The 25,116-nt window shown below is 50.1% G+C and overlaps 1 protein-coding gene across 4 annotated transcripts; it reads left to right on the forward strand.

Moving 5' to 3' along the window:
* Positions 1-1,987: 1,987 nt before the first annotated feature.
* Positions 1,988-25,015, forward strand: PKM (pyruvate kinase M1/2). 4 transcript variants are annotated; one of them, XM_084781395.1, is made up of 12 exons: positions 1,988-2,134; positions 9,336-9,452; positions 11,490-11,656; positions 12,177-12,268; positions 15,560-15,691; positions 15,943-16,129; positions 16,646-16,916; positions 17,431-17,581; positions 17,746-17,898; positions 21,432-21,598; positions 23,635-23,816; positions 24,369-25,015. In XM_084781395.1, the coding sequence occupies exons 3-12, from the start codon at positions 11,503-11,505 to the stop codon at positions 24,473-24,475; spliced, it is 1,596 nt and encodes a 531-aa protein (XP_084637521.1). In that variant the 5' UTR covers positions 1,988-2,134; positions 9,336-9,452; positions 11,490-11,502; the 3' UTR covers positions 24,476-25,015. The 4 variants fall into 4 exon arrangements, with proteins under 4 accessions (XP_084637521.1, XP_084637520.1, XP_084637519.1 ...); XM_084781393.1 differs by lacking the exons at positions 1,988-2,134; positions 21,432-21,598 and adding exons at positions 3,955-4,019; positions 20,890-21,056; XM_084781392.1 differs by lacking the exon at positions 1,988-2,134 and adding an exon at positions 3,955-4,019.
* Positions 25,016-25,116: the final 101 nt, after the last annotated feature.

Consider the following 25,116-nt stretch of genomic DNA (forward strand, 5'->3'; position numbering starts at 1 on the left):
TTCTCAGCTCTCACCAGTTCTCTAGGTTAGTGGCAGTTCATGTCAATTTTAGAGCCATACCCAGATTGGCCTCCAGTCCTACCTCAGTCTCCTAAGTGCCAAGATCACAGACTTGGGCACACCTAACTTTGTATCTAGGTTTGTGGTGATGGTAGTGTGTGTGTGTGTGTGTGTGGACTGGCCTAGGCTCACTGTGTAGCTCAGGCTGACCTTGCTCTGCAGTGTCCTGACTTGAGTGCTGGCATTCCAGTTGTGAGGTGCTATGCTTGACTCCCAGTTAGAGTTAGAACTTTGGGCCCCAGTATGCACAGGGGACCTAAGCATGAGGAGGTAGCTGTCACCATGTTGTACACCATGGTTCTTAGGTTTTTTTCAGCCCAGGACAGAGTAATTTCTTTGATCCCTTTCTCTGGCAGAAAGGAATTTGATTCTCCCCGTGGATGTGAGCATTTTCTTTCAACTTCATGTTCTCTTTCAACCTTAATAACCAAGCATTTATTTCCTCATCTAAGCTAAGGTGACCGCAAAGGCTTACCGAGGAAATTAAAAGGCATTATTTCACTACAAATTACACTTGTGCTGTCAGCCTCCCCTCTAGTCTAAACTAACAGAAAGTGGAATGAATGAAGGTTTGTGATTCAGCCACTAAGGTGTCTGCTTGAGTTGGCCACACCAATCTTTTTCCAAGTAGGGGAAAAACAAACAAAAATCTAAGAGATAGCTTTCACATTTAGAATGTGGCAGGGGTGGGGGGGGTGGGGGGATTCGGGGGGTGGGGGGGTTGAGGCTGGGCGTGGTGGTGCATGCTTTTAATCCCAGTACTTGGGAGGCAGAGGCAGGCAGATTGCTGTGAGTTCAAGGCTAGCCTGGCCTGCGACGTGAGTCCTGGACAGCCAGGGCTGTTACACAGTGAGGCCCTGTCTCGAAAAACCAAAAAGAAAAAAATAAATAAATAAAAATAAAAAGAATGTTGGCAACATTGTATCTGCTTTCAAAACTTTGCTGACTGGTTGTGGGTGGTGGCGCAAGCCTGTTATTCCAGCATTTGGGAGGCAGAGGCAGACGCAGGCAGATCTCTGTGAGTTCAAGGCCAGCCAGGTCTACAAAGTAAGTTTAGGACAGCCAGGACTACAAGAGAAACTCTGTCTCGAAAAACCATTTTTTTTTCTGTGTGAAGACCAGTGTTCATAATTCAGCTTGATAACTACACTGGTTAAGACTATAACTGGGAAAATAGAAAAATGCATTGTAGGAAGAAAATTGTTAAGGAAGGATCCAATACTACAGATTTAAATACACGACTAAGTCAATTGCCAGTGTTGCCTCCTGCGTAGATACTGGCTGCGTGAAGGTCAGTTCTACACTTCCTTGGATTGATTTTGTGCTCCCAGGCATATAACAATACAGGATTTGAGACCCTACTGGAAATACTAACAAGGCCTGAGTCTGCCCTTGTTAACAGGTCGCGCTCACGCTCCAAGAACAGGTTCCCAAGTTCCTTTACCAGGCCTTCTAAGCCCATCATCACCCCAGCTTCCCGTTCAGCTCAGACTCTGAGAGTGCGCCCCGGGTGACACCAGGAGGGTGGAGAGTCCTCGGGCGGGGCTGGAGGAATGTCCCGTGACCTAGAAATCTGGGCACCGCCCTGGTAGGCCAGGGCAGATGGGGAGACCTGGGCAGAGGTCCAAAAAGGGTACCATATCCAGCCTCCCAAGTGCTAAGGCAACAGGTGGTCGCGGCGCCTGGCGATCTGGGGGGGGTGGTGTCGGTGGCTCTGAGGGCGGGCCCTACTTCCTCACTACTTCCCCATTGGCCATCAGAATAACCCATGCGCAATCTTGGTCTACGGTGTCCTTCCGCCACAGAAGGTAGTCCTCCTCAAAAGGGCAACCTGCCTGTCCCGCCTCCACCGCGCTTCTCTTAGAAGGTGCGGGCACCCGGCACGACGCGAGAGGCGGGGCGTCGCTAGCCGCCGCGGGGATTGGGCGAGGGGCGGGGCTGCGGAGGGATTGCGGCGGCCCGCAGCTGGGATAACCTTGAGGCCCCGGAGGAGCGGACCCGCACTGCAGCGACGCGTCCCGACTCTGCAGATCTTCGCTCTAGGTATCGCAGCAGGAACCGGAGCACCCCCGAGGTGAGCGGGGAGAGCCTAAGCCATCTCCCCAGGGCCGATGCCCGATTTGCGGAAGGCAGGCCTGGCTGCCCACGCGGGACCCAGGCCCTGGGCATCGTGCATCCTAGTCTGGGTTGGGGGTTGGGGACAAAGCTAATCTGGAGGCCCGTCCTGACCTTCTAAAATCACGGGCCCGGGCTAGTCCTTTCCCCACGCCCTCATTCTGGTCTCTTCTTCCTTCTCAATCTGATTCCAGCCTCTTATCTTACTCCTGCCTTCCTCGCCACCCTGTTCTCAGTCCCTCTGCTACGAAGCTCATCCTCCTGCATTCACTTGTACTTTAGCCCTTAATCTTACTTAGCCCTATGCCTCCGTCATTCGGTACCCTACTTGTAATCTCCTTGAAATAACTCCTCTGACCACCTCCTCCCCCATCCGCCCGGCTGTTCATCCTCCATTCAGGTCAGTGTACTCTTCCCGCGCGGGAGATCGCAGCTCCTGGCCTCCCCCTCCCCCCTCCATTCTGGTCACGTCCGCGCCACTGCATCCTTTCAGCCTCCAGATCTTAGCCCCTCCCCCTCCGCTCAGTTTCCCCCCTCCCATTCTCGTCACGTCCGCGGCCTCCCTTCTGGCCCTCGTGGTCCGGGGTACGTAGGTAGGTTGCACTCAGTGTCCATCCCGGGGGCTGCAGCCGCTGGTTACGTAACCTTAGAATTCCTAGTGGCCGGATAAGAAGGGTTGGCCGCTATTGTTACTTAAATTGTGCGTCTTTAGATTCCACTGGTCGCCGGCGCGTTTCATCCTGTGGCCCGGGGGCTGCGCGTACCGCAAGGCGCCTGATCCAGCCGGTCACGCTGCTTTCAGGTGCCGGCATTGTGCGGGCGTTGGGCGGTAGACCAACCCAGAGTAGTTTCCGAATGTACCTGGGGCGTACATGGACGCGATGAGAACGCTCATAGCCCACAGAGCTCAGGCTTATTAAGGAAGCAAAATTTGTCAAGTCAGTGCTACGAGGAAGATGGGGATGCGTACATAAGGTAGCCGGCACCCTGGGTGTGAAGACACAGGAAAGAACTTTCTAGTATCTCTCACCTTTTCCAAACCCACGACATTGATAGTTAGGATAAAGTGAGCCTCATAGTGAGGATACAGCCCTTTATGGAGGCCACGTGGGATATAAATAGGTTTTTGGAATCCGTTGTGATTTACTAATTTTCTGAGGTTCAGCTTCTGGTCCTCTGTCACGAGTGGCAACATTTGCTTCAGGCTGCTGAATTACTAATCACCGTGTAAGTACAGAGCATCCTCGATGCAGTGTGACTGATCTCCGCTGAAAGGCCCAAAAGGGCATGCACGTGGTTTTTGTCAATGAAGGAAACAGTTACATCGAAGGCCGCGAATGTTAGTCTTTGCCCCCTTGCTATTCCTATACACACGAGGGCTACGTTTTTAATGTAAGCTTTTAATGCCGAGTATTCCCCAGGAAAGGAATTCTCTCAGGAATCCTGTTAGTGTTTACAAAGTAACGTTGTAACTCTCCTGAGAAAGGAGCCCAGCCATCTAAAGGGAGAAATGCGGCAGCCTTTGTCTTTGACTGTAAGGTTAGAAACAAACAGGTTGAAATCTAATGGAAGACCTTTCTGTCTGAGGGCTTGTAGGAAGTTAGGTTTGGAAGATGTTGCAGTACTGTTGCCCCAAAACTCGGGGTGTGGCTGCTTTCTAGGGTACAAAGGTTAGGACTTAAGGTAGCATTGTTAGCAAATAATTTGCCCTCTGGTGGCCTGAGGATACTGTAGTTAAGGGAGTGAGGCTGTTCTGTGGAAAAGTAGTGTAAACCATCACCGGGTCTGGGCAAGATGACTCAATCTTTCAACCTATCGACTCTTGAGAAGATTCTTTTCCTTGGGTGAGTGAGCAGACCACACTAGTTCTCCCAGGCGTAGTAAGGTCCCTTCTGTTAGTGATACAAATAGTGAACTAGTGTGCATTTCCCTAAATTAAACATGGCTCCCCCAGGCTGAGTGTGATAGTTCACTCACTTATCTGTAATCCCATCATTGGAAAGGCAGGGCCAGCCAGGATCTCTGTGCATTTGAGACCACCCAGGGGGTGAGGCCTTGTTTCTTTTCTTTTTTTCTTTCTATTTATTTATTTATTTATTTATTTATTTTTTAGGGCTTCTCTGTGTAACATCCCTGGCTGTCCTGGACTCACTTTGTAGACCAGGCTGGCCGTGAACTCACAAAGAACCACCTGCCTCTGCCTCCGGAATGCTGAGATTACAGGCATGTGCCACTGTGTCCAGCACAAGACACTATTTCTTTCTTAAGCCAAACTATGGATGCTGATAATTTCTTATTTAGTACATAGCTTTTGGGGGAGAGGTGGGGGTTTGAGACGACGTTTCTTTGTAGATCAGGCTGGCCTCAAACTCACAGTGATCCACCTGCCTCTGCCTCCCTTAGTGCTGGGGTTAATTATTAACTATACCCCAGTCAAGTGGAATGGACCATGATGCCTTTAGTCCCAGCACTCTCTGGCAGCAAGCACAGGCAGATGGCTATGAGTACAGGCCAGCCTGGGCTACGTAGTGAAACTCAGTTTCAGAAGAACCTTATCCTCCGTGAGTGACTTGTCACATTTCATAGTTGACTATAAGCAGCTTGTTGTGACATGAAGGTGTTGGTCACAGGAAAAGGCATCTCATTTCTTAAAGCTGTTGGTTTCTTAATGTTGAGTGGAAGAAATGAGGAAGCGGCCATGGACAGGAAGATAGGGGAAACGTTTCCTGCGTGAAATTCACATTACTTGGGTTTTTAGTGTCTTTGGGTTTAGCTTTCTTGCAGCAAGTTGACTTGGCCAAGAACCAAGATGGGGAGGTTGAGGTAGAGGAAAATGACTCATTTGACTTTCAGTTTCCGAATCATCCCAGATACCCATAGCCAAGCTCACTGGTAAACTGCAAGAGTTCGCTCCTGTGAGATTTTTACTTACTGCTTCTGGTAAGGACTGAATGATCCCTGTGGATTTCACTTATAGAGACTAATAGGATGTTACAATAGGAATAAATATCAGACTACCCGACCATTCTTCCTGGCACGGTACTTTTCCTGGGTCTGGAATAGTCAGAGGTGAGCCCACGTGCTAGCTCTTAAGGCCTAGTGTGACGATAGCCCAGCTCAGGACTGGGGGTGGGGTGGTCGCAGGGCCACCTCCGCAGTGCCGGGAGGCCACACCCCTGCTGTGGTTTGTGCCTGTCTGCACGTAGGAGGGAGGGCTGGGCTGCAGTACCTCCGGTGGCCGCTGGGGCACCTCTTAACTTTTCTCCACCCAAGGTTCTGGTAAACTCCGAGCCTATAAGGGAAGCAGTGTCTGTATTCCTTCCAAAATGTTTAGTTGACCAACAGGTCATATTTTGACTTTAAAATACTGGTGTCTTCAGCAATAAGCGTAAAAGATTTTACTCCGTGCCATGCCCATTTTGGAGGAGTCAAGAGATTTGATTTTGAAGTAGTGAAGGGCTGGATGTTAGCACATGCTTTTACTCTTAGCACTCTGGAGACAGTTGCAAGCAGATATCTAGTTCGAGGGCAGCTTGGTCTATCCTCAAAAGGCTAAGGGGAGAAAAGGTAGGGGGGAAAACTGGTAATGTAGCTTTGTTGGTAGACTGTCTGTTGTGCACAAAACATTGATCCATCCCTGGTGCCACATAAAATGGACATAGTAGCATGCTGTGATCCCGGCATTCAAGAGGTGGAGGCAGGGAGGTAGATGCTCTGCCTATCGAGTTCAAGGTCACTCCGAGATACATGGAACCCTATATCAAGCCAAAAAAGCCAACAAGATAGGATTCGATATAGATAACAGTGGTTGGGTGTCAGTTCCGGCAGCGGGGTGGGAGAGCAAAATTGTGTATGAATTGAATAAAACCAGAATACTTTCTTATTAAAGTCTAAAACTACAGTGAGTGTTGAAGCTGAATTCTGGGTGGTAGGAGAGCAGGGTTTCCACCATGGAAAAAGCAACAGTTGCAAACCTATAAAGGTTACTGTAGACAGGCACGCCTAGTAAGTAGGTCAGCGCTCTGGGACAGCTGGTGCCCTCTTCCCTCTTTATTTAATCCCCCTCCTCCCAACTGTGGCTCAGGGCAACTCCTTTAAATGCTGAGCCAGTGCCTCCTGGGGCTGAGGCCATTGTGTATTCTGCTAACACCTGGCTCTGCGAGCTCTTAAGCCAGGGTCCTGAGCATGGGCATCATTCCCAGACACACTGGATGCTTAAAACTGCTAGGGAGGCGCCATGTGCCAACGGAACAGGAGCTCCTCCAAATCACATCCATCCTGCTCAAACTAGTTCTGCACAGCTGAGACAGAGGCCAGGAGATCTAGCACTGAGGACTCTTTTGTTCTGAAGTAGAATGATCTTTCTGGAGGGGTCCCATAATATTTAAAAAAAAATTTTTTTAAGGTTTATTATGTGTACCATATCTTACCTGCAGGCCAGAAGAGGACACCAGATCTCACTATAGATGGTTGTGAGCCACCATGTGGTTGCTGGGAATTGAACTCATGACCTTTGGAAGAGCAGGTGGCGCTCTTAACCACTGAGCCATCTCTCCAGCCCAGGTCCCATAATTCTATGAAAGGATTTTTTTTTTTAAAGACAGGGTTTCTCTGTGTAACTGCCTTGACTGTCTTGAACTCTTTGCAGACTAGAGTTGCCTCGAATTTAAAGATCAGAATGCTGGGATTAAACCAGTGCTCCACACTATGCCCAGCTTCTATAAAAGGGGTTAAAGTAGGACTATTAAGATTTAAGCCGGGCAGAGGCAGATGGAGTTCTAGGCTAGCCAGGGCTATATAGTAAAACCCTGTCTCAAATAAATAAGCTGGGCAGTGATGGCAGTGATGCCTTTAATTCCATAGGTGATCTTGGGTAACTGTCAGGACTCTGGAGAAAGTAGACATGGTGCCATCACTAGGGTGACTCAGAGAACTGGTATGAAGTCTTGCTCCTAGGCCAGGATGACATTGGGTAGCAGTGATTTGGACCTGCATAATGATGTAATTGGTGGAGTGAGGCATGAAACTTTTAAGCATGATCTGACAAGAGCAGTAGCTCTAAGAAGCCGGGTGGCCTTGGGTAGTTTGGATTTGTTTTTTGACCTTTGTTCCTGACATGAGGGAAACACGAGGGAAGTGTGAAGGGCCAGGAACTGCTTGAGACAGGAAAGGGCAGAACCAAGTGATCAGAGCTGGGCCTGGGCATGCTCCAACCTGCAGCCCACACTGAGGCCTGGGCTGCTGTCTCCTTTCTCACAGGGGGGTAATGGCTGTGAGGAAGATCCTACTGCAGGGGCTCAGGCTCAGGAGTGAGGCTCCTGCCCCTGGGCGTGGTGTTTGCTGCTGTCATTGGACGCACCAGGCTTTTGCCGGCTGGAGGTTGGCTGTGCATGTGGGTGCCTCCTGAGGAGGAGGATGTGGCAGTGCATTGTGCTGGCATGGGTGGGGCCACAGGTCCTGACAGGCACAACTTACTGTACAGGTAGACAGCCAGTAGGGTAACCTCTTCCCAGAGGCCTAGCCTGTTCTGAGAAACCTTGCTGCTTTCCTGGAGGGTCTGTATACACTATAGTTACCTGGCTAGAGTTTGGGGGCTCTAGAAGCCATGGGACAGACAGAAGAGCCATGGGGCGGGTGGGAGCTCCAGGTCGGAGCCTTGGAAGAGAAACAGCAAGGGATGTATAGGGGGCTTGAAACACTTGAAGTTTTGTTAGAAGCCTATATAATTTTATCAATCCATTGAAATATGTATGCATGTCCTTTTGTCACTTTGTAATTAGTAGCAAGGTATTCCAGTCTGCAGACTGCAAGTTTAATTCTAGGTGGGGAAATGGGATATGTATTTGAGGCCCAAGAAAGTTTTTGAATCTTTACTTGCTAACTTACATCTCTGAGCCTTGAGGCAAGTGCTTGTCTATCAGAGCGTCCTTGTTAGCACAAAGATTGTACTGTCAAGCCTGAGAGCAGTCGAAACAGGAAAATAGCTAGGCTCTGGTCATGGAATTTTTCCATAGTTTATATTAGACACATGAACTTTTTCTCTTTTGGCCTTGAAGTCAGTGGATCAAATTGCCCTTCCTAGGTCAGTGAAGGTGCCCTACGGAGCCCTTGTCTGAGGGCAGAGAGAACACATGTCTTTCACTGTTTTAGCAGAGTAATCCTGAAGGGTGCAGGGCTGGCACATGGAAGGAACTTCACATTATGTATAAGTTCTCTCATGAGCTTTATAGTCGGAGTGGAAATAAGTCATTTTCAGAGTCTGTGCACTTAGTTTTTCTTAAAACATTTACCTCAGTGATTTTTTTTTTTATTCATTAAATGATGTAATTCCAGCCTTAGAAGGCAGACGGAGTGGCTAGAGAGATGGCTCAGGTTAAGTAAGACCACTGGATGCTCAACCAAAGGTCCTGGGTTCAATTCCCAGCAACCACATGGTGTCTCACAACCATCTATAATGAGATCTGGTCTGTAGGCACACATGCAGGTAGAGCACTGTTCACAAAATAAATAAATCTTATTCTTAAAAAAATGAAAGGCAGAAGTAGGTGGATCTTAGTTGGAGACCACTCTGGTCTATAGCACCTACAGCCAGTCAGGGATACACACAGTGAGGTGTCTCGGAAAGGGAGGGGGAGGGGTGTTGTGATAAACGCTACCACCTGGGTAACAAGTTGATAATTTTGATATCCTGAGCCTCCCCTAAGGGGGCAGTGTGCAAAGCAATGAGAGCCCATGTGGTAGCTCAGCAGACACAGGAACTTGGTTCCCTTGACTAGCTCTGTCCCCAGAACCTACATGTGAGAGCCCATGAGATGGCTCAGCAGACACAGGAACATGCTTCCCTTGACTAGCTCTGTCCCCAGAACCTACATGGTGTAGGAGAGAGCAAACTCTCGGGTTGTCCTCTGGTCTCTGCTTAGTGCCCACCCCCACCCCTCTGCCCCCTAAAACCAAATAGCAATTATGGGGAGTTATGGGGATAAAGTGCCACAGGAGAGCCATGGCGGGGGGGTCATTTTTACTCGTGGGTTTTCATTAACGTCTTCTCTGGTGTCTGAGTGTGTATTCTAACGTAGCTGAATCTCAGCAGCTTCTGCCTGTTATTAAGATGCTAACCACAGAGCGCTAGTTACAGCCAGCTTTTACCTTAATCCTTGTAGCTCTCCTGGGCAAACTATACTCAGCTCTGAGCGGTCTTTCCAAGTAGGGCCACGGAGTCGCCTTGAGTCAAAAAAACAGCAGCACATCACCAGAAGCCCAGGCCCAGAGAACCAAAGGTATGACCTGCCCGCCTGGCCCAGGCAGGAGCTCGGAGGAGCCCAGATAGAGAGGACCACCGCCTGGTGGCTGACTTTTCAGGAAACTGGGTTCCGGTGTCTGTTGCACTCATGTGGACTTACAGTTCATGGTCCCATGGTTCACAGCACGGCCTTTGTGTCCTGTTGGCTTGGTGTCCTTCAGCAGCCACTTACCTAAGCCTGGATGGGAGCTGTGAGAGTTTGCCAGTGGTATTTGCTTCAACCATGGGTAGACGCAGGACCTGGGGCATCCTGTATGCAGTGCTTCCTCAGGTTTGGGGGTGGGGAGGAGGAGGAGCCAGAACTTACCTTGGCAGAGACTGAGATCTCATTTAGCAAACACTACAATTTGTTAGGGGCTTAAAAAAAAAGAAAAAAGAAAAAGAAATAACGGACTGGACCCTGGAGGAGAAACTGGTTGTCTTGGTACCTAGTGTGACTTACAGAATAAAGGATGAAGAGTATTAGCCATTAGCAAGCAACAGCTTGTGATCTCTGCCCGCCTTTAAAAGTTTTAATTTTTGCTGTAAATGTAGTGGTTGCAGCCCTGTAATCCCAGCACCGAGAAGGCTGGACCGCCCCCCCCCCCCCCAGGCTGCATGTAAAGAAAACTGGTCTCTTGCTAAGTTTCCATTTCTGTGTTGAAGACTAGTACCAGGTGGCAGAAATCTTGGGCTGTTGTCAGGTCTCAGGTGACAGAGATGGGTTTAGGTACACGTTTGTTCTTCGGGTGTCCAGAAAAGCCACAGTCAGGAGCCGACTGAGGGTCCTTGTCTGGGGAGACGGGGCGGAGTGGGGATGGGGGGGGGGATACTGTAGAGTGCAGACTGTATGCTCAGGAGTTGGGGATGAGCCCCATGGCCTGAGAACTGGGGAGAAGGATGCCAACTTGGTACAAGCCTTTGGTGGTTTGTCAGGAACAGCGCAGAGCTTCTCCAGAGTTCTGCCCTCTAATCAGCTGACTGACCAGCTCAGTGAGCATTTAGTTGTAAGTCGGTAATAAAGTTAAAGCAAAGGGCAGGGCAGCTGTTGGGATTGTGACCTGGGTGGTTAATTACTTGGAACGGATGGATGCTCTGACTACTGAATGCCGTTCTTACCTATCAGACATAGGAAGGGATTCCAGATAGCCAGAGCTGGGGCTGGGGAAGCTGAGTCTAATGGCAGTCCTTGGGAAAACAAACAAACGATAGCGAGTTCAAGGTCAACCTAGGATGCATAGTGGCTTTTAGGCTAGCTGTTGTATGTGGTTCTGTCTCTGTGGCTTCAGATGACTCTTGGTGAGGTTGTAGTAACTTTAGAGCCAGTCCGGTGTTCCTGTGTGTCTTGTAGAAGCTGCTGTTTTTTGCTGAGGAATTTTGGGGCTTTTGTTTCCTGCCCAGAAAAACTTTTTGTTGCCTTACTCTTGTGTCTAATAGAATCTAAAGAATACATTTAGGTGAAGCTTTGAAGTCAGTGAAAACCTAGGACTCTGGAGCTAAAAAAGTCTTGGGATAGGGGTCTCCCTTGTCAGCAGGACCACTTTGGTTTGGGTGAACGAGGTAAGGAGGCCATGTGGGTGCCCTACAAAAGCAGATACTTGTCAATTCGACCCATTGTCATTATAGACTTCCAAAGGCCAAGCACCACGTTTGTGTGCTGAAAGATTAGTTGCCATTGCTTCGAGGATATTTCTTATTGCAACTTCGGGGGAGTTTATGTATGTGGGGTGATGTTCTTTCTAGGGTGGTGTGAAAGCTCGCAGAGTAGATCGCAGCCCATGGAAGAAGCCTGCTTATGCACTGGGTAGGAAGTTACTTTGGATCACTGAGGTCTTTGCTGCTTGCTCACGGTCACACGAGCCCTTTGCCCAATTTGAGGAGCACCCATGTAACCAGCACGTGCCAGGCCTCTGTGTGACTTGTGCACAGAGCAATCTTATTGGGTTAATGTGTAAGCAGGGGACAGCCTCTTGTGCCAGATGGTTCATTAAGCACTGCACAGTCTAATTGCACTCTTCAACTTTCCGGAACCCAGGCCCTCAGAAACCATGCCGAAGCCACACAGCGAAGCAGGGACTGCCTTTATCCAGACCCAGCAGCTCCATGCAGCCATGGCTGATACTTTCCTTGAACACATGTGTCGCCTGGACATTGACTCCGCACCCATCACGGCCCGCAACACTGGCATCATTTGTACCATTGGTGAGTGAGCGTGCCCCTCCCCTGAACGGATTCTTCTGCCTACTTTGAAAGGCGCAACCGTTAGAGCTAACCTAGGTTCTAAGTGAGGCACTGTACACGTTACTATCAGAAGTCATGGGAAGTGGCCATAAAGAAATAGTATACTTTACTCTTTCTGTAGTGTGTGAGGTTTGGGGGTGGTCTGGGGCTTTAGTAGGAGTTTTTCAGAGAGCTCGGAGCTTTTTTATGTCACCAACAACATTCAGTAGTTAGACATCTTAAAGTCAGAGAAAAGTATCTTCTCTTCACTCTTCTGATTATGTGAGGCCCTGCAGAATGATTTTCCATCAAACATAAACGAAGAAAGTTGACTAGTACTGTCGTAGACTTTTCTGTACTTTGGAAAGACCTTTCTACTAACTTGTGGGGGTGATGACTTCATAACAAAGGATGTTCTTTTGATGTTGAACAAATTGCACACGTTTGTCTACCTGCTGAATGCCGTGGTTCTCTTCCTATGGTTTTCAATGTTTATCACTAGGCCCTGCTTCGAGATCTGTGGAGATGCTGAAGGAGATGATTAAGTCAGGAATGAATGTGGCTCGTCTGAATTTCTCTCATGGAACTCATGAGGTGAGCCTCCCCTACACTGCTGGGATATTGGTTGGGAACAGGAGTTGTGGTAAGGGGCTCACTAACAGTGCTTGGTACTTCAGGTTTCTTGGTGAATGGGACGTTGCCCTACTCCATCCCTGTTGCCCTGTCTCCCTCCTGCCACCTTCACTGATCTAGACAAACCAGGGCTTCTCCCTACCCTTAGCCTTCAAAAAGAAGGTGTAGAAGAGTTTAGCTGTGTATAAATAATATATAAATTGTTTAAAAAAGAAAGAACGAAAATTTAAAAAATAGTTTAGCTGGAAACCCTAACGCCGTCATGTGTCTGGGCCCGGCACTCGGCAACAACACGTCAGGGTTTCTACAGTGGCTCCTGTGGGTCTGGTGAACCAAGGGGGTGTGCAGAAGGTTGGTTTGGCTTAGTTTAGTACCAAGACAGGTAGGTGTGGAGGGGGTTCTGCTTGAGACTGAATCTGATGCACAAATGCTATGTGATAGGTGATGTCCCCGCTCCGTGAGCACTGCCTTCCATCCGTGCTGCTTCGCAGGAGTAAAAGTCCATCCCTGCTACTGCTCTTAAGAACAACCCATTGGGCAGGCACAGTGGCACACACCTGTAAACCCAGCACCCGGAGGCAGAGGCAGGCGTTATCTTTGAGTTCAGGCTGGTCTGGTCTATGAAATGAGTCCAGGACAGCCAAAGCTACACAGAGAAGCCCTGTCTGAAACAAACAAACAAAAAAAACCATTTGAGGCATCTTAAGATCTGCCCTTTAAACACTTTTAAATCATGGATTTCACTGTGGAGACAGTCCTCCCCACCTCTTGGTTTCTCTTGTGCCCTGAGTAAAAGTATTACCCTGAGCTATTTTGCCCTCTGACCTTTGGAAGTTGTTTGTACTAAAAATACCTTGGGAAGAGCAGTCCGACTTTCCAGAACATGAGAATCTTCATCATAGATTCCCTAACACATATTCCATAAATAGCCTGATGGAGGCTAGCCCCCCCAAATGTCATGGGGCCTGGAGATAGTCCAGCAGGCGCCTAAGCAGTGTATGACATATCCTTGTTGGGTGTGGTGGTATAGAACCTGAGGCAGAATTCTGGGTTCAAGGCCAGCTTAAGATACATAGCAAATTGGAGACCTGGGGGGCGGGACACACATCATTGCTTTCTAAGCCCTGCTATTCTCAGCAGGGGCTCCCAAGGGGGAGAAAACTAGGAAGCCTAGTTCAGTCAGAACTAGATGCACTTGCCATGGTCCTTTCTAGTAGTCGGCATGGTCTCCAGTTTACAAGACAGGCAAAAATAGATTTGGAGGAGCTGACCTTTAGGCTTCCAGTAAGATAACACCGTGTAGCTCTGAGATAGAAGTGGCCGGTGAGAACGGCCAGACTCTGGGCGTGGAACACTGCCTTGACTTTTTTCCTTCTTCAATCAAGACAGGATTTCCCTGTGTGGCCTTGGCTCTCCTGGACTCACTTTGTAGACCAGACTGGCCATGAACTCATGATGATCTGTCTGCCGAGTGATGGGATTAAAGGCGTGCGCACTACCACCTAGCTTTTCTACCATGACCTTTCAAATTATAAGGCATTAGAGATTATCTGTACTTTGAACCTTTTTCTTTTTTGTAATCCTTGTAAGGTTATATTTAGCTTTTAACACCCCAGAAGGTTTGGGGGTCTGACCCAAAGTTCTGTTGTGTCAGATCATGTAAGCAGTTTGGCCATGTGTCAGGGCTTTTACTTCATGTGCACCTTTGAGGAGCTGGGGTGTCCTTGATGGTCTTGGAGATTTAAGTACCCTTAGACCTTGGAATCACTCCCTCTCTCTGATGGGAACATCTGCCCGCTGCACTGATCTTTTGACAGCTTTGGCTGACAGTGTCTAATTCCCACTCCTTGCTGTTCACATGGGCAAGATGTGTCCTTCTTGCTGAACAGGCAGTGCTGTACTCCCACATTGACTTTTAAACAGCCTAAATTTAGAGTCTCTACAAGGACAGCACTGATGGGTACCAGTCTTTGCCATTTGGTAGTGTGTCGGGAAAACCGTAATTTGACAGTGGAAGACCAGTCCACCTCCCAGAAGTGTTAGCATGCAGAGGAGCTTAATAAAAGATCGTCGGATGCTCTAACTATAACGCAGTTTTATATGTACATGTTTGTTTAGAATACTCCATGAATGGGCTGAGGTGTTGGCTCAGCCGAAGAATATTTGCTGTGCAGGAACAAATCCCTAGATTCAACCTCACTCATCATTAGAAAAATGTTGGGCCAGGGGAAGGATTCTATTTATTTGTTTGTGGCAGGGTTTCTCTGTCATAGCCTTGGCTGTAGATCATGCTGGCCTCTTGAACTCACAGTGATCCACCTGCTTCTGCTGGGATTAAAGGTGTGCACAACCACACCTGGCTGAGGGGAAAGATTTTTAAATCCTGCAAAGTTGAAATTATAGAGCCAGGATTCTTCTGTGGAAATTAGGAGCAATTCCCAGACTCTAAAGCAAACCAAGACAGGCAGTAGCTAGCCACTGTGGGTGTATCTGGGGCGAGGTTACTAGATATTCAGCCTTCAGGCAGCTTTGGTCCGTGTAGATGAAGGACTGGTTTCAGCTCCGCCCCAGGCTTCTGTAGATAACAGACAGGCACGCAGCAGGTGTCTTTCCTGTGCGCAGTGGTTAACCATCAAGCCACATAAAGTGAATTAAATGGTCTGTTATCAGCTGTGTTGCATGGGTCTGCACTATGCACAAATTCTTTGCTATCTGGGCTCTGAGTCCCAGATAGAAAGGGGGGAAGGGCTTTGGGGAGACTTTATTGCAAAGGGAGTTCCTCCAGAGACAGGCCACTGGTCACCTCCCTCTTCTTTCCTCACCAGACCTGAGAAAGTGATTGTGAAAGCAGGTGTCTGCATGGCGAGAGCAGTGGGCTGATAGCCGGGGCCATTGTTCACTTAAGTCAACAGCTTTTGAGTTTGGATTGGAGTTGGGATCGATAGTGAAAACAGTGTAATACAGATTGCCAGGACAGACTCACTCAAACACAAGGCTTGGCCCTTTGCCTGTCCCTGCTGTTAGGCTTCTTTGAGTCCTGGGGACACTAGTATACCTGAAGGGACAGTAGTCTGGGAGGTTCTGTGATGTGCTGTTGGAGTTGGTGCTGTGGTAAATCTGTTTAAAGCTGCTGGGGCATGGGGTGGGCGTGGCAGGGCTGTCCTGTAGAAGGAAGGGTGGGTACTGGGAGGGGATGGGGGCTGGAGTCAGGCTTGGAGGACGCCTGTCAGTCTCTCCTTCCTCTTCCCCCAGTACCATGCAGAGACCATCAAGAACGTGCGGGCGGCCACGGAGAGCTTCGCATCTGATCCGATCCTCTACCGGCCGGTTGCGGTGGCTCTGGACACAAAGGGACCTGAGATCCGGACTGGACTCATCAAGGGCGTGAGTGTACTGGGGAGCCGGGAGAGCTCTGGGTGCCGGCAGCCCTGGGGTGGGGGGTGTATTATTAATATCTCACTCTTGCTGTGGGCGGGAGAGAGGGTTTTCTTTATCCTCATTTCCTCAAAGTAAACAAAGACAGAATTTACATAAAAGACAAAGATCTCTAGACTTTGAGCCAGGGTTTTGAGCATCCCCATCAGAGGCGCTGATTTCTGTGGTCCACACACCCACGTGCTGTCTTCAATCTACAGAGCGGCACTGCTGAAGTTGAGCTAAAGAAGGGAGCCACCCTGAAGATCACCCTTGACAACGCGTACATGGAAAAGTGCGATGAGAACGTCCTTTGGCTGGATTATAAGAACATCTGCAAGGTGGTGGAGGTGGGCAGCAAGATCTATGTGGACGACGGGCTCATCTCACTGCAGGTGAAGGAGAAAGGTAAGCATGGTGCTGCCCGTGGACTAGCACCAACTCCCACCCCGAGAGCCTGGCGAGTCTCTGGGTCTACCATGTGAGGGCCTGGGTTCAGTCCCCAGAGGAACAAAAGTTTAAGGGTATATTTTCGGCCTACATCCCTGGCCTGTATGAAATATTGCCTCGAAATCAAAAAAGCCGGTGCTGGAGAGATGACTCAGTGGTTATTAAGAGCGCCACTTGCTCATCCAGAGTGAGTCCAGGGTCTGTTTGCATTTGCTTGAATTTGAATGCTGGGATTAAAAGCTTGTGCTGCCACACACAAAACTCAGTTTCTTACCAACCTGTGAGCGGATATCATTTATAGATGAGGAAAATGGCTTTTGTCTGAGGTCTCAGAGCCTTGCTTGATCATGGCTCTGGTGTCCTCAGTGTGACATAGCATGTGATCCCCTGAACTGGGGAGATGGCAGAGCACCCCGCTGCTGGCACGTTGACACTGACCCCTAACTCTGCTTCCTCCCACTCCCTTTGACACAGGTGCTGACTTCCTGGTGACGGAGGTGGAGAATGGTGGCTCCTTGGGCAGCAAGAAGGGGGTGAACCTCCCTGGTGCCGCTGTGGACCTCCCTGCCGTGTCAGAAAAGGACATCCAGGATCTGAAGTTCGGGGTGGAGCAGGATGTGGACATGGTGTTTGCGTCTTTCATCCGCAAGGCCGCCGATGTGCACGAGGTTAGGAAGGTCCTGGGAGAGAAGGGCAAGAATATCAAGATCATCAGCAAAATCGAGAACCATGAAGGCGTCCGCAGGTGAGTGAGTCCGTGATGTCCAAATGCAGCCTGCCAGGCCCGGTCAACCCTGAATCAGCATCTTAGAGGCGGAAAGCCCTTTTTAGTTTTCATTTCGGGACCCACATAGAAACAAAGGGCCTGGCGTCCAATGCCGAAGGTGGTCCACTCAGCTTCTCATAGGAAAGCATGTGGTGCGTTAGTTAAGTTGACATTCATAAGGATAAGCCAAAATAGGGTGAATGGTTCATTACTGGCTCTCCTACTGCTTCCCACAGACCTACTTCTGTGGGTTACAAAAGTGGGCTTGGCAGAGTTGGGGTGGCAACTGTCAATATACACTTGCTGTCCTTGCCTCTTGTGTCCTTTGTACCTGGCAACTTGGAGTCTCTATCTTGATAAGCCATAGATGCTGGTTGACCCCCTGGAGGGCTGGGGAGTGGGGCACCTCAAAGGGCAGCAGTCAGACTCTTGAGCTAACTGAAGCCATGGGCTAATTAGAGCAATGTATGCTATCTTTCTCTGCTGCTATCAGGTTTGATGAGATTTTGGAGGCCAGTGATGGGATCATGGTGGCTCGTGGTGACCTAGGCATTGAGATTCCTGCGGAGAAGGTCTTCCTGGCTCAGAAGATGATGATTGGGCGATGCAACCGAGCTGGGAAGCCTGTCATCTGCGCCACACAGGCACGTGCTGTTTCCTTCCTTCGTTCTTCCCGTCCCGTGTTCTTTCCTATACATTTACCATTACACAGCCATGGTCTGCACACTCTTCAGGGGATTATCATGACAATCACTTATCGCTGGAGGCGGCCAGTGTCTTACCAAAGGCCCTGTCTGCCCCCTCCTAGATGCTGGAAAGTATGATCAAGAAACCACGTCCCACCCGTGCTGAGGGCAGCGACGTGGCCAACGCGGTCCTGGATGGAGCAGACTGCATCATGCTTTCGGGAGAAACAGCCAAAGGGGACTACCCTCTGGAGGCTGTGCGCATGCAGCACCTGGTAAGTCCTCAGCCTGGCGTAGAAGCTCTGCCAGAGAGGCTTCCACACCTTCCACCCAGTCTCTTAACTTCCTCCACGTCACAGCAAGAGGAGCGAGAAGGTGTGTCTGGGTGCTTCTCGGATTTTCTGTTGTGTTTTCACTGCCTGCGCCCCACCCCTTTTCCTGCTCTGGACAGTATGTTTTTCTTTACATTGGCCACATCTGGCTAAAAAGAGTTAAGTCTTGGGATGCAGGCATAAGATGCCTTCATCCTCTCAGACAGGGCAGGGGGCCCTGGAACCTCTCTGCTCTATTCTACAGAAGCCAAGACTATATTCCCAGCTGGTCTCCTGGTTAGGCTTCCGATTTGATCCCCTGCCCCCATGGGCAGAAGCTTCTCCACTGCAGGCTGTGGCCCCACTGAGCTGCTTCGAGCTGGCCTTGCATGGTGCCTGTGACCTGAGACTGCCTCCCTTTCTGTGCCAGACCCAAAGTAGGGCTACAAGTAGCTGTGGGTTGAGGAGTGAGTGCTGAACTCAGCAGGCTCAGGAAGGAGTAGGAACATGGAGGAGCTATGACCACTTTTCTCCTTTTAAAACTTCAGTCATAGCCGGGCGTGGTGGCGCACGCCTTTAATCCCAGCACTCTGGAGGCAGAGGCAGGCGGATCACTGTGAGTTCGAGGCCAGCCTGGTCTACAAAGCGAGTCTAGGACAGCCAAGGCTACACAGAGAGACCCTGTCTAAAAAAAGACTTCAGGCTTACATCTTGAGTCCAGCATTCATAGGCGGAGGCAGGACGGTAGCTAAGAATTTGAGGCTGGCTGGATTAGATTAGTAAAATACAGAAACAGCAGACTCGACCTGACCCAGGGCATCAGGACTTTTACCAGGTAAAAAAGTATTAACATTGGTGTTAGCAAAGGGCCCCCGTCCTTTTTAATTCTGCCCTCAGTTTCCCACAAGCCCCCAACTTTAAGACAACTGACGGGGGGGGGGGGGAGGGGGGAAGAAAGCCCCCTCAGGGTTGGACCTTCTTCTATCTCCCCTTTATGTGTGTGAATATTGAGTTTGAACAGATTCAAAGTGACCTTCTCCGTGGCTTATCTGAATTGTGGTAGCCCGTGCCTATACTGAAACCAACAGACTAGAAGTGCTGCACAGCTTGGGCTCAGCACCGCCTGGTGTGATGTGGTTTGCTGCTCTGATTGGTCTTGTGGCCTCATCCTCATAACTGCCCGAGGCAGGCAGGTGCTATGAACTGTGCCTTCAGTCTCCCCGACAGTAGCTGCCTTCCTGCTTTTTTACTCATACTCTCCTTGCCTAGTTGCCTGCTTAGTTGTGCGGATCTGGCCTCAGAGTGGTCAGAAACAAGGTAACTACTGACCTTAACCAGGTACTCCAAAGCATCAACCGCATAAATGTCTTTTTGTACAGCTGTGGGCAAGTTATGCGACCTCAAGACTTTGCCCTAAGATGGCATTTGATGAGACATTAATTATAGCCTTACCACTAAACATTTACTGCCATCATTAGTTAGATAAGCCTCTGAGCATGCTGATGTAATCTTCGTTTCCTCAATTTCTGAATGAGAATCACATGGTGATAAATGTGGGTTTGAGCCCTGATTTGCTGCTATCGCGCCAGCCAGCCAGCTGTCCATTTGCCCATGCTGTGGCAGGTGCAAACAGCAGGTGTGGACAGGTCAGAGTTGGAGGTGGTTCTGATGTCCTTGTCCTTTTTCCCATGCCCTGGTCTTTCTGTGAACAGACATCTTAGAACCTCAAGGCGGGGACTGCCTGGCCCTGTTCAGAAGATGAGTCACAGAGTCCGGTTAGACTGTGGCTGCCCCTTCAGGGGGTACAAGCTTAAGCTTCTCCCTCTATCATCAGTTAACACTGCAGATAGCTTCTCCCCTTTATCTGTTTTGCCGTTTCCTCCTGTGTCTAACTGGTGCAGTTCATGGCCTGTAGTTAAGAGCTAGGCATCCCAGCTATGGTTGTTTCCTGTTCATGTCCCTTGTCCTTTGGGCTGCATGTACTCCATTCTTAACCAGAAGTACTATGCACCTGCAAATCTGCTTATAGATGAGTTGCTGGTCCTTCAAATCCTTCTACACTAAGATGCTTGTGATTGCATTTTCTAAACTTATATTTTCTTTCTGATGCCTGGTTTTGCCTTGAATACGTAGTCTGTATATAACACACTTGCTATCCTGTAACAGTCTTAATAAGTTTTAATCAGCGTCTTGAGACATGACTGCATGCTTTCACAGGCATCTGTCTCTTCACATGGCTGCTCGATGTATCTCAAGTGTGCCAGAGTTTGCCGTTCTGTTTAGCACTGATGCACTTAGCAACTTTGGCTCTTTTGACCCTTTACCCCCAGCTTTCAGAGCTACCCCAATGTTTGCACTGTAAATAGTGGGTAAGCACGCCTATGGTACACAGACAGCCATGTCGAGGAGGGGAGGGCCTATTTCTTCCTGTAAGCTGTGTCATGAGGCAGGGTGGTTGAGTGGAAGTGATGTGGTCTTCACCTTGGCATCTTGCATGCCAAGGTCCTAGGGCCTATCACTATATCTTCAATAGAAAAAGAAAAGGGGCCGGCCATATAATTGGTGGTTCATGTCTATTACACCAGCACTTGGGAGGCCGAGTCAGAGAGATTAGTGATTTTTGTGGCTCAAGGCCAGTAAGGGCTATGCAATAAGCTCTTCTCTCAAAAGCCCATTTGGGGGTAGGGGGTGATACTAAAAACAAAAGAAGAAACAAAGGGAAGTCCCATGAGGGCAAACATTTCCAGACTGGAAGAACCTTCTTTGTGTTAGAACAAAAAAAGGAAAAGCACGCAGACTTTGACCACCCTGCCTCTGCATCTGCCTGAAGGAAAGCTTTAACCTGAGGGTACTTTCCTCTCTGATTAATTACCCCTCTGTCTTTCCATGTGTTGTCTTTCCCGTCTTCTGCCGCCTTCCCCCTCCTCCTTATCCCTCCTACCCTAACCCTTACAGATAGCTCGGGAGGCTGAGGCAGCCATGTTCCACCGTCTGCTGTTTGAAGAGCTTGTGCGAGCCTCCAGTCACTCCACAGACTTCATGGAGGCCATGGCCATGGGCAGCGTGGAGGCTTCCTATAAGTGTTTAGCAGCAGCTTTGATAGTTCTGACGGAATCTGGCAGGTAGGGCCCTAAGGGCAGGTGTCACCATAGGATAACCAGCTTCTCACACAGCCAGGCCAGCTGTGTGCCTACACCTATGCATAGCACCTCTCCTGCAGGAAGGCAGCCAAGGAGGTCATGATAGGGCAGGACCAGAGGATCCCACACGGGCACAGTGCAAGTCACAGGCACCTGGCACAGGATGGTTCCTGTGGAGTCGTTGGTCTTGCTGAGTTCAGAACGTGTAGTAACGCCTCCGCCTGGCCTTTTTGTGCCCGGGGACATGTTCCTTCCCAGTTGTCTGTGATTCCTCCCTTTCCATGTGTGACAAAGCTCTGACAAAGCACTGTCCCCCCCCCCTTTCCTCGTCCCCCTGGACGGATGTTGCTCCCCTAGATTGCCCGTGAGGCAGAGGCTGCCATCTACCACTTGCAGTTATTCGAGGAACTCCGCCGCCTGGCGCCCATTACCAGCGACCCCACAGAAGCTGCCGCCGTGGGTGCCGTGGAGGCCTCCTTCAAGTGTTGCAGTGGGGCCATTATCGTCCTCACCAAGTCTGGCAGGTAGGAGGCGGCAGTGGCTCCCTGGGGCTGCCCTGCTCAATTGGCGCCTCTCCTTGGGGACTCCGAGAGTGGCTCTGGGCCAAGTTAAGACCCCCAGCTGCCACCAAAGGACTCCAGGTATACCAAGCCATTTGGCTCCAGCACACATTCACAGCCTGCCTCACAGTGACCTTGAAGCAATAGCCAGTTTTGCTTAGTTTTACTATGTGGTCTTAAGTCCAGTGTGGAACCTGGGCATGGTTAGCGCATGCCTTTAACCCCAGTACAGAGGTAGGCATGTCTTGAGTTCAAAGCTAGCCTGGTCTACAGAGTGAGTTACAGGAGAACTGGGGCTTGTCTCAAAACAAGCAAACAAAAAAAAGAAATCCAGTTTGGAGGGCTTATAGAATTCCTTGTTACACAAACGTGGCCTGTATTTGGTCCCCAGAACCCATGGAGGAAGACTGAAAGCATTTGTCGTACAAACATGAGAGCCTGGATTTGGATCTGGCACCTGTGGTTTAAAAAAAAATAGGAGGGAGGGCCCGGGCGGTGGTGGCGCACACCTTTAATCCCAGCACTCCGGAAGGCAGGGGCAGGCAGGTCACTGTGAGTTCAAGACCAGCCTGGTCTACAAAGGGAGTCTAGGACAGCCAAGGCTACACAGAGAAAGCCTGTCTCAGAAAAATTAAATTAAAAAGGGAAGGGGAAGGTGGGCGTGGTGGTGCACGCCTGTAATAAGTAAAATAAAAAGAGAAGGGGGCGGTACACAGATGGGGGAAGTACTAAGGGGCTTGCCCAGAGAATCAGTGAATTCTGGGTTCAGTAAGATCCTGTCTCAAAAGAGTAAGCGGGCGTGGAGGGAGGTGGGGTGGGTGGCTTATAGCAGCACCGGCTGCCCTTCCAGAGGCCCAACACCTACATGGCTGTTCACAACTGTCTTAACTCCACTCCTGGGGGAATCTGATGCTTTCTTCCAGCCTCCACAGGCACTACATGTATGTGACCATGTGGGAAATACCCGTAAAGTGAGGGAGAGTAAGGTGAAGGGAGGGTAATAGAGGAAGATGCCCAGTGCCAGGTTCTGGCCTGTCTGTGCCCGTGGGCTCACAGACACGCGCACCAGTAAGTATAAATCCAGGCCTGACGCCCAGCACTCAGGATTACAAATTTGTGTCTAACCTAGGCTACACAGCCTAGGTTACAGAGAGCGAAACACACACACACAAAAAAAAACCAGTGTGAAGGACTTTCTCCTGGTCCTCCTGCGTAGGTCTATTGCCTTCCTAGAAAGGTGGCCATTGATTCCCTTGCTGTCCTGGTTAGGGTGTATGCTTCTTAGCCTGAGGCCTTTGGGTGCTCCCCAGATTGAGTGCTCTCTAGAAGGTGGTGCTCTCCCACTGAAGGTTGGTTTCAGGAGCTCTAAGATGCAAGGTCTACACTAATCTTGTGCCTTAGCCCCTGCTATTTATTTGCCTGTAGTTCTTGGGGTTTCACTGAGGAGTTCCTGGTTCCAGGAACTACCTCCTTCAAAGCCTGTGTGCACAGGCCAGCCCAAAGCAAGCTATCCTCTCTCTGCTGTGATGTGCCTGGTTCCCCAATACCTCCTGGGTGCCCTCAGGTTGCCCTGAGCCTAGAACACATGTAGATGGGCCACACATTCCTATGCTGCCACGGGGCACCACCCAGCTTTCTAAAACCACAGAAATTCTCAAGTTTCCTTTAACACCAAGTTTGACAGTTCAGTTGTTGGGATTGCCATGGAAACAGCATTATGCTGCCAGTATTGTTGGCTCCCAGTGTCCAGTCCACTGCTGGTCTCTGCAGAAACCAGAAGTCAGGAGCTGAGCACATGGTGCTTGGTTTGCAAATATTGCTTGGCGGGCTACCCTCCCTGCCAGCCTGTACTGAACTCAGGACAATCCTTTTATAAAGGACAGGGCAGAATCGTGGCTGCCCAGAGTTGCATTAGAGGGTACTGTTGAAAGTGCTTGTGCCTCCTGAGAGGGGCTCTGATAGTGTATTGGTTGATCTGTTCAACCTGTTCCCGACCTCAGGAGTGCTCACCAAGTGGCCAGGTACCGCCCTCGTGCCCCCATCATCGCAGTGACGCGCAACCCCCAGACTGCTCGCCAGGCCCATCTGTACCGCGGCATCTTCCCTGTGCTGTGTAAGGATGCCGTCCAGGATGCCTGGGCTGAGGATGTTGACCTCCGTGTAAACTTGGCCATGAATGTTGGTACGTAGCTGGAAACAAGGGGCGGGGGCTGAGAAGGGGCTTTTCTGCGGCCCCTGAAATTATCGCTCTGAAGTCCTGGGCTGAGCTCTTCTGTCCTTACTGTACCAATTTGGGGCCCAAATTGCTGAGGTTCTCTTAAGATTGGCTGGAGCTACCGCCCTGTGGTGTAGGGCAAACAAGTCCGTGGCCTTTAGTCCTCTATAGTGGATATCAAGGGACTAGGGAAGGCAGCTGACCTTGACTTTGGGCAAAGCTGGCCACTCTGGTATCTGAACACCAAAGGTCCCTGCAGTCCTTGTTTAGGATAGGAGGCTTGCACCACCTTGTGGTGGGAAGGAGTAATGGTCAGGCAGCTTGTCCCCTACTTCCATTAGATTAGCACTGTGGGCAGCTCTTTTGGGTATTTGCACCTCTCTGGTTTCACTTGTCTAGGCTAGGAAGAAAGCGCCATCTTGTGGTAGGAGAAATGGTTGCTCAGATAGGGCTGGGTGGGGTATTGGAGTAGTTTGCTGAAGCATTTACCTCTACTCACCCAACTTTCTCCTCCTCCAGGCAAGGCCCGAGGCTTCTTCAAAAAGGGAGATGTGGTCATTGTGCTGACCGGCTGGCGCCCTGGCTCTGGCTTCACCAACACCATGCGCGTAGTGCCTGTGCCTTGATGGCCTCCTGGAGCCCCTCTTCTATCCCCGCCCCTGCCCCCTCCCCCATCCCATCCATTAGGCCAGCAACGCTTGTAGTGCTCACTCTGGGCCATAGTGTGGCGCTGGTGGGCAGGGACACCAGGGAAAACGAAAGGCCTCTGAAACATGGAACAGAGTTCAGCTGTCTATGGGCCCTGCCTGAGCCAGGGGTGAAGGAGAAATGCTCGACTAGAGACCCTCTGACTTTATAACAAAAGGGCAGCAACATCTCTGTATTTTGCTCTTGTGAAAGTTGCCCAGAGAACTCCCAGCCCTGGCCTGGAGTCAGGAGACAGCGAGAGTAGGGGCTTGAGGGCGCGGGACCCAGGGCTCCAGTGTAGATAATCTTTGGCCCTGGCCCTGACTTGCTTTCCCAACAGCTTTGTCCTCCCCGACTCCTCCTTGTGCGCTGCACGCTGTCAGTCACTGCAGACACTCCACTCCACCTTCTTTTCTGCAGCATCTCCAGGCCTGTTGCTATAGTGCCCACCTGAATGTCAATAAACAGCAGCTGAAGCACCTGTGTCCTGTTTTGTCTTTTTTTTTTCCCTTACCTGGGGTGTGGTGCGGGGGGGGGGGGGGGTGAGTGAGCCCTGCCCTCTGAACAAGTGAAAATGACA

This window comes from Acomys minous (assembly GCF_964271855.1).
Source record: "Acomys minous genome assembly, chromosome: 5".
NCBI lineage: Eukaryota > Metazoa > Chordata > Mammalia > Rodentia > Muridae > Acomys > Acomys minous.

Excerpts from the sequence above, each read along its gene's own strand:
- PKM (XM_084781393.1), top strand. The coding sequence starts at position 3,970 with ATGACTCAATCTTTCAACCTATCGACTCTTGAGAAGATTCTTTTCCTT. Across the intron at positions 11,657-12,176 it reads TGGCATCATTTGTACCATTG|GCCCTGCTTCGAGATCTGTG; the intron begins GTGAGTGAGCGT and ends GTTTATCACTAG. Across the intron at positions 21,057-23,634 it reads GTTCTGACGGAATCTGGCAG|GAGTGCTCACCAAGTGGCCA; the intron begins GTAGGGCCCTAA and ends TCCCGACCTCAG.